This window comes from Grus americana, chromosome 10 (assembly GCF_028858705.1).
Source record: "Grus americana isolate bGruAme1 chromosome 10, bGruAme1.mat, whole genome shotgun sequence".
Classification (NCBI taxonomy): domain Eukaryota; kingdom Metazoa; phylum Chordata; class Aves; order Gruiformes; family Gruidae; genus Grus; species Grus americana.
The window spans coordinates 9,431,065-9,439,867 of NC_072861.1; the positions used below are offsets into that span (position 1 = coordinate 9,431,065).

The following is an 8,803-nucleotide window of genomic DNA, read 5'->3' on the forward strand; positions in this document are numbered from 1 at the left end:
GCAAGGGAGGGGGGATGGATGGATGCATGTGCCAGTAACCTAACCGGGGCTGCTCCTTGGGCAGTTCCCTCCTGGACAATTGTGTTTACCGACTTCTGTAACATAGCGAATGCGTGAAAATGTGCAGCATCTCCTACTGACGTAAAGGGGAATTGAAAAGAGACCGAAAAGAATACATTCGGGGTGTAGCTCTTGCCACAACCAAGTTCTTGAGCGCGAGTGAGGACCCAGGGCCTAGGCGGGCTCCTGCCTGCGCCGCTGCCGTCCTCGGCTCGGAACCTGCACTTCCGGCCCCTGTGAAGGGCGGAGCTCCGGCTGCCCGCGGCGGGTGTTGGTCACGCGGGGTCGCTGGGGCCGGTCGCCCCGATGACGGCAGGCAGCGCTCGCTCCGTCTGCTCCGAGTCACGTGCCAGGGTCGAGGCGCCCTCTCGGGCAATCAGCGGTGCCGATTTCCCCCGGAAGCTAAATACAGACTTCCCCTCTTTGAGCCCGGCCGCTCTGCTCGTTGCCATGGCAGCGCGGCGCGGCGGCTCCGGGGCGGGCGGGCGGGCGAGATGGTGAGCGGGGCTGGCGGCGGGGGGGGGAGCGGGGCCCGGAGCCGCAGGTGCCCTGCGGCACTACCACTCTCTCGTCGCCCGCAGGCGTCCGTGCAGCGGGGCTCGGGGCTGGCGGAGGCGGAGGAGCGTGGCGGGCGGAGGCGGGCCGCCAGGCTGCGGGCCGCGCTGGAGCGTGAGCGGCGGCTGGAGGAGGCCGTGCTGCGGGTAAGGGCCGCGGGGCGGCGCGACCGGGGCTGGCCCCGTGTGCCGGGGGCCTCCGCGTGTCCGACTGCGGTCCGGCGGGGCGAGCTCGGCCTGGCTTTGCCCCGGGAAAGCGCTGCCCTTTCAAAATCGCTTTCTGACTACGTGGTCCTGCAAACGGCCGGGCCCCAAAGGCGTGTGCGGACGCGCGGAGCGGAGCTGTCAGGGACTTGTTTGTTCTGGCCAGGCAAAAGAGGCCAGAACACGGAGAGAGCTGCAGGTGGAGCAGGAGGAGAGGCTGGCGGCTGAGCTGGCCAGGCTGAACCGCGACAAACTGAAAGATGAAAAGATGAGGCAACAAGTGAGAGAGAACAGGTAAAAAAAAAATCTTCAAAAATCTCACTGCTTTGTTTAACTAGCTGTTATGGTAAATCAACCCAACTGTGAAAAGTGGCTTTATAGAAGTATTTAGTCCGTTGTGTACCTCCTGCTCGGTTTTTGTTGCTCTTGATCGTGCTTTGGACTGAACCTTAGATGCAGATTGCAGTGTGAGATGGTTTCAAGCAACGGAGGGGAAGTTTTAGTAATTTATTTTTTAAACAGGCTTTAGTTCTTTGAATTTGGGCGGTAGAGGAGATCACAAGTGGAAAAAACGTAGGAGAAGGTAGGTTTTGAGAAGTGCTTAGGAGAAGGCTGTGAGCAGAGAGGTTGCTCCAGGTGTCAGCAAAGCGTGTTGGGGGTGAACAGGAGACAGAGGAGGAGAAGGGAGGTGTGATGGCAGTGCAGGGTCACTGGGGACAGGGCACGACAGACTTTGTGAGAGTTGTAGCACAAGCAGAAATGAGTCTCACCTGGAAAGAAAAGTTATTCAAGATCAAGGTATGATTAAAAGTTAATTTTAAGCAAATTTTGTCAGCAGAACTCTTTGATCCACAAATTTTTTTCATTTTGAATACGTACATATGCTTACACATATCTATAAGCATACCTGTTTGTATATATGCATTTATGTAGTTAGATGTAAAGTATGCAAAACCATTGATAGCATATGTACAAATGTAGATAACCCTTGTTTTAAAACAGATTTTGTTTTCTTTTTCTGCTCTTCTACTAGAGCAATATCTTTTGTCTAAAATTGGGTTTTCCCTGAAAAATCTCTTTTTTTAATTGCCTTTAAATAGTGATGGAAATTTCAATTTCTTTCCTACAGGTACTTACTTCCTTGTAATAGGATATTTCCTCTTTTTTTTTTTCCAGTCTTGAACTTCGAGAGTTAGAAAAAAAGCTAAAATCTGCTTACGTGAATAAAGAGCGAGCTGCACAGATAGCTGAAAAAGAAGCTATAAAGTATGAGAAAATGGTAATTGGCTTCACAGAGTGTCCCAGCACCTGCGTGCTGGAACTGTACAGATTGTGCTGAAAATTTTTCCTTTGAAGCTGGCCTTTTCATCTAAAACGTTGTTAGGTTTAGGCATGCAGTGTTTATTGAAAACGGTTTGCGTTAAGGAGGACTAATTAGCTGGTAGTAACCAGCCGTAAGCAAAAGGCTTATTTTGACATTGCTATCAAAGTAGTAGTAAATTAAGCTGTATGAATGGACTTATTTTACTAGTTTTGAACTATTTATCCAAGTTAAAACTATGATGCATTTTGTACAGTAAGCGTTTACCGTGGCGAATCCTTACCTCAAAAGCAGATGATTGCAAATGTTGTTACTATTATTAAACATGTATCTGAATAACTTCAGAAAGAATTGCAAACTTTTATTCATGCATAGAATAATATTGGCGATCAGGCAGATGATTCTGACTATGTTAATGTTTTATACAAAGTTCAGTTTACACAAATTGCTGTAAAGACCACATGTTTATTGAGGCTGTTCTACATAGTCAAACCATGCTCCAGTCATTGCGCTGATGTGAGCGGCTTCCACTCATGCCAAAGTGCTCTGCTGCATCTTTGTTCAATATGTAGCTTCCGTTAGGTACTGTTACTTCTCCTCAAGCTGTTTAGATATTGAGGGTTCTCTTCAAGGGTTCTTCTTCTGAATTAACTTATTAAGCATGTTAAGGCACTATATTTATAGACTGAGATGGAAAACATTCCATTTTTGTAATGCAGTATAATTCCTTTTTATGCTGTGTAATTTTTCACTCCAATTTGTATTACTGTGAATGAAAAGGAATCTTGCATTGCTTTCTCCCCCGCTATAGAAGCGTGAGGCTGAAATAGCCCAAAAGATGAAGGAAGAGTACGAAAGGGTAATAAAAGAAGAAAGTTCTGCAGAACTGAGGCGAAACAAGGAGAAAATAATGTATCAGCAAGAACTGGAGAAACAGCTTGAGGAACAAGACATGAAGAAGCAGGATGCTTATAAAGAGTTTCTGAGAGAGAAACTCATGATTGATGAAATTGTAAGAAAGATCTATGAGGAAGACCAAATGTTAGTTACTTTACATTTTTATTATTTATTAATTTGAAACAAAACAACTCATACAATTCTGTATGGAAAACTAATTTGTATACATTTATTTCATAGACTAAGGCCTATTTTAATTTTCCTTGGTCGTGTTTTGCACGACAAACAGCAGCCTGACTTGTGTGGGTTTTGCTGTTTAAACATCAGAATGTTCTTGTTATTCTTGTTTCTGAGGGCAGGGTGGTAGTGTGTGTGGAGAAGAGTTTTCTATAAATAAAAAGTTTAGGAGGTTCTGGTGCCGCTGGGCTCTTGGGCTTCCTTCTCCTCTTCTTTCTGTTTTGATGGAGAGTGTATAAAATGGAGCAGTAGCGAGTACCTATGTGTGCAGTCTGTTTCCCTGAAGAAAGGTGTTAGATGTGAGATTTCCTTTTGGGGGCAATTCATTAATGAGTATTCTCAATTTATATACCTATTTCGTAGCTGAGTGGGTAAGGAGAGTCATTTAAGTCCTTATCTCTGCAATATATTGTGAATGATGAGCATGTGGTCTGTTTAATGTTACTCTGCAGTATGTTAAATAACTTTAAACATTTTTTTCCATCTTCTACAGGGAAAAACAACTGAAGTTAGATAAAATGAGAGCAACTCAGGCATATATTGAAGAATTTAAAAAAGAACAAGCTATCTGGAGGAGAAGGAAACAGGAAGAGATGGAAGAAGAAAATAGGAAAATCATGGAGTTTGCCAATATTCAGCGACAAAGAGAAGAAGATCAGATGGCTAAAGTTCGAGACACTGAGGAGAAAAAACAAAGACTTCAAAGCATGGTATCAAAAATGGAAACTGTAGAAAAAATTATTGTACATTCTTGGTTTTCATGTAGAAATCCTTCCTTCTTGTCATAGATTGCCCAAAATCTGGAAAGAGAACAACAGAAGCGTGAAGAACTGGAACAAATCCGCCAAGAGCTGTATCTGGAAGAACAAGCGGAGACAGAAAGGAAGAAGGAGATGGTGAGTGCTGGCAGGTAGCTGAAGTAGCACCTGTGTATCGGGGGGGCGGAATATTTCACTTTCCCTGGACTTCTCCTGCAGATATATATATGGGGTTTTTGGTACTTGACAGATAGCAGTTTTTTCATGTGTCGTATATGCAGCAGAACATATAATTCATGGAGCGCTTGTAGCTATGGGTAAACTAATCTAATTTGAACAGACCAGATATGAAAACTTAAAGAGAAAATGAAACCATTTTGAATCACTGATGTAGAAAACAAGTAATAAAGTGAATGCAGGGGCAGTATTTTACATAGTCTTCCCCTGTCCTTTCACTTCTGATGTCTGTGCGATGGAGCAGCGCTCCTTCGGTCTTTGGAAATTGTTGTGATGCTTAAAGAACATTTAGTGAGAGTATCTCCCACGTGCAATTCCTAATGCATCGAGGATGAGCTCCCATTTCCACTACTTTTCCTCTGACAACGCTGACAGGGTTGCTCATTGACTGGGTTGGGTTTTTTTGCACATTCTGTATTTACAAAGTCTGTGGTGCTATTTGACTTTGGGAGGTTTTTGAGGGACTTCCTTGAGCCCATTTTGGTTTGTGAGCCATCTCAAAGCAAAAAGCTTAATTCTGACATGGTTTTAGGTGTATTAAATGAATTTGAATTGTTTTCAATTCTGTTCTGGCACAAAATGTCTGTTTCCATCACTATTTCCTAAAGGTTCTGAGTCAGACAAGCAGTTTGTATATTAACTTAGTTTTTGGAGGGAGAATTCTGTCCTTTGAGTTTCCTTTGCCATCCCTAATGTATTTATGTTTTTATTTCAACCAGGAAGACAACTGAAGGTTTGAATACCTTTATTGTCCCCTTTATACATTTATTTATCTCCTGAAGGAGAATGCCAGTTACTTTCAAGTTCAAGTTTAACCTGAGCAGATTAATTAACTGCTTGCTTTTTGTATATCCATTTGCTTTTTCCTATGGGCCTGCCCGCGCTCTTATCTTGCTGTGGGTGATAAAAAGTAACACAGGCTGAGATACTCAATACTGTTATTTTTAGAGTTGTTCAGGACAACTGTCTTGTTGATTCACTTCATGCTAGTGGAAAAAAAAAATCTACTTTTGTTTTGGACTTAATTTTGATAATCTTGAGACATTTGCTAAGCTGGTTAATACTGGGAAGCGCTGCCAGTTAGGGAGTGTGTGCTCCAGTTATTTATGCTAGAAGGTAACAGCTACAGTAAATTTATTCCAAGATAAATAGATTGGCTGATGATGATCAAAGTTGTCCAAAATAACACGGCATTTTATTAAATTTCCTTTATAGGCAGAAATTGAAAAGAGAATAAGGCAACGCCTAGACTTAAGGCAAACGTATGAAGAGCAATTTGCTTTAAAGAAGGTAGCGCAACAAGCTATGCAAGAAGAGGAAGAAGCCTTCAGACAACAGATGTTGGCCAAGTTTGCAGAGGATGATCGCATTGAACAGATGAATGCTCAGAAACGAAGAATGAAACAGCTTGAACACAGAAGGGCTGTGGAAAAACTTATTGAAGACCGTCGCAAACAGTTTATTGCAGATAAAGTAAGAGCTTTCACATTCACCTTTGTTTTGAGCCAAAGTGTTTCAATATGAGAATACTTCCGCTATCCAAAGTGATGAGACTATTGTTAGGAGGGAAGGGTGATGGGAATTGCAGAGAAATGTGCAGGGAGAAGCAGGCCTGTAGTTTGGTTTGCTGACAGAAAAAAAGGTCTTTTCAGAGCTAACATATTTGTAGCTCAAGGGGTTAGACCCCTGTATACCTGACATGCTCTGCAAATCTCTCTTGAAGAGCCGTGGCACCAGCTACACAACTGTTGTCCAGGGCAGTGCCCCGATCAGCAGCACTGATGACAGTGTGTGAGAAGGGCAAGTCCCAGCCTTCAGTGTAGATTAAGTCTCTCGAATTCCCATCAGAGGAAAAGGCGTAAACTGAAAACAAGTCATGGAATCCTATACTGCAGTTTTCAGACCTGTTACAGAGTATAAATCACGTATGTAATGTGAAGTGCAATTTCTAATCATCAGCATGAGAATACGTGCCTGTTTCTCCTTTTCCTGGGTTAGGACAGTAGGGCAGGAACAGACTGACCTGTCTGAGAGCCAAGGAGGAACTGGAACTTCACACCTAACTACCATTCACAGGGCCTCTAGTATGAGACCAAACACTTGCGTGGCAGACTAGCCCCTTTCTTGCCATTCAGTCTTCCCTTTTGTCTGAGCTTTTTTTCTAGTTACCAAACATGTATTGTCTAAGTAGTGCTATGTGGGTTTTTACAGACACTTTTCCATCCTTTTCAAATTAATTTCCCATGACCAGGAGTTAATAAGTAGAAATTAAAAATTTACTCCCCCCAGAAAATTTTCTCTTTATACTATGGTGGGTATTGGTGGAAACAAATGTTCCCCGAGCTGAAACTGAACAGTTCCAAAAACTTGCTTGTTTATTGTAGGAGCGTGAACTTGAAGAAAGACAGTTAGAAAAGAGAAGACAAGAAAACATCCGTGCAATTGTTGAAGAAGAGAGGCAGAAACTCCTGAAAGACCATGCATCTAAGTTACTGGGTTATCTTCCTCGAGTAAGTGAATTCTACTTTAAATGCTTTAAATGTTTGTCCTGTAAATCAGTGTTCTCTTGGATGATCTAAGGTGAATGTATACAGAACTGTGTACATTCCTGGAGTCAGTGGGTCTCCTTATTGTCAGCTCTCCTCTGCTCACCTTTTTTTTTTTTTCTTTTCCTTTTTCTTTTCAAGTTGGGAAGCAATTTACAAAAACATTCTTTCTGTATGAGGGGCTTTGGGCTCTACTGCAATATTGATGCCTTGTACAGAACTTGCTGAAAGCTTCCACAGCACTTTGCACATCCAGTTTTTGGAATACGGAATGCAAGTTCTAAAGCAGGGCTTTCCTAGCTAGAGAGGGGTCCACTGTATCTTACACCCTGTTTCCACCAAAATTCTCAGTTGGTGTTTTGGGAGGGATTTCTTACAGTGTTGGCCATCTTCTAAGTCTTCAGTTACCATGGAAACAAGGCCTGGGCTCTGTTGCAGTGCAATAAACTGCAGTGCTTACAGAAGCATTTCAAAGCTCACTCTGTTCATCCTTGTGCTTTTAAAAGTTAAAAAGATGGAAGTAATTATTGTAATTGGAATAAATTACAATCTATTTTGTATTATACGTCATAATCAGAAAGGTCACCTGATGGCATGCAAATGAACAGGGAGTGCTTTAGGGATGTAAAAATGCATTTGCAATAGGGAGGGAAATATCCAACTATTTAAAGAAATTCTTTTCTATGCTACTGGAGAACATTGTAAATATAGCAGAGTATAATGTTATTCAAATATTAATATACTAATTGGGTGTGTGAATTTGTAAAATTTGGAGCGGTTGAGTTATTTTCTAATGTAGATTTAATTAAAGGATAACTAAAATTGGCAATACTTCAGTATAGTTTTCTGGTTTGAATTTACTGTTGTAGGAAGTCTTGGCTATTTCAGAGTGTCCAAGGCTCATACCTGTTCCATGATACTGACATTCTACTTGTTCCTTTCTCATCTTCAATGCCATGTCTGAGTCGTGTGGTCATAATCACGTTATTTCACTCAGAATGGTTAAATAGGAAAGCGCTACCTGATTGTAAAGTCTCCGGTGTAAATGCAATTTGTAATTTTTTTTTTCTAAATGCTGCAGGGTATGTTCTGTCATCATACATGTTTTTAGCCCTAAAATTAATTTAGAATTAGTTAGAGATTTAGATTTCTGGGTTCCCCTGCTTCCCTTCCCTGAAACATAGTTTCCCATTAGGTTGTTGAGTATCCATTGATTTCCAAAATAATGTCTTTGTATGCGCTCACTTCAACACAACCAGAGGTGGAGATGGAGCCCCAGCCCAGCCAGTGCCTCTTTTCAACGCAGTTGTGTGGTTTTACTAAACCTGCACCTGTGCTGTGCTGACTACAAACACTTTTATTAGAAAGAGGATGCAGATAAATGCTGTCTCTTGTACAGTGTCAGAATGAGGTTCTCATCATCGTTTGTGTGAAGAACAACAGCAGGGGTTCTAGGTTAGCACCAAGTACACCAATTTGAAACTCATCTACTGAAGTTTGGTGATGGTTTTCAGGGCTGTTTGTTTCAAAGGTAACACTGGTACCAGGGACAGAAGCTATTACACTCACCTCCATAGAAAATTTCAGGCATCCATAATAATCTCTCTACTGTGTTTTACCGTCTGACGTGTGTTTCTTTCCCCTTATTGCAGGGAATACTCAAAGATAAAGATGACATTAACATGCTTGGAGAGGAGTTTAGATTGGCTTATCAGAAGAGAAGAGGTAATCCATTCTCAGAAGAGAGCTGAAACTTCCCCCATCTCATCTCCTGGTTTGCCACTAGGTGTCATCTGATTTTAATGAAAATTTCCATTTGCTGTTAAGTGAGGAACTCCTTTTTACCATCATAAAAAGTCTCCATTTTAAGACCAGAGTTCTAAACTGATGAGCGGCTAGTTTTATTTAAGTGTATGTTGTACGTGGCATTTTTCATCAATAAACTGTTATGGATTTCTCAATTATTCTTGCTTAGTAATGTAGCAATGT

At 41.9% G+C, this 8,803-nt stretch overlaps 1 protein-coding gene across 1 annotated transcript; it reads left to right on the forward strand.

Annotated features, from left to right (window-relative positions):
* Nucleotides 1-522: 522 nt before the first annotated feature.
* On the forward strand, nucleotides 523-8,772 carry MNS1 (meiosis specific nuclear structural 1). Its single transcript, XM_054836872.1, has 10 exons — nucleotides 523-557; nucleotides 642-761; nucleotides 985-1,112; nucleotides 1,995-2,097; nucleotides 2,951-3,180; nucleotides 3,767-3,983; nucleotides 4,062-4,169; nucleotides 5,484-5,741; nucleotides 6,653-6,778; nucleotides 8,467-8,772. Exons 1-10 carry the CDS (start codon nucleotides 555-557, stop codon nucleotides 8,563-8,565), a joined length of 1,392 nt encoding a protein of 463 aa, XP_054692847.1. The 5' UTR covers nucleotides 523-554; the 3' UTR covers nucleotides 8,566-8,772.
* Nucleotides 8,773-8,803: the final 31 nt, after the last annotated feature.

Coding starts and splice junctions, on each gene's coding strand:
- MNS1 (XM_054836872.1), top strand. Junction 762..984: donor TGGAGGAGGCCGTGCTGCGG/GTAAGGGCCGCG, acceptor TGTTCTGGCCAG/GCAAAAGAGGCCAGAACACG. Junction 3,984..4,061: donor AACAAAGACTTCAAAGCATG/GTATCAAAAATG, acceptor TTCTTGTCATAG/ATTGCCCAAAATCTGGAAAG.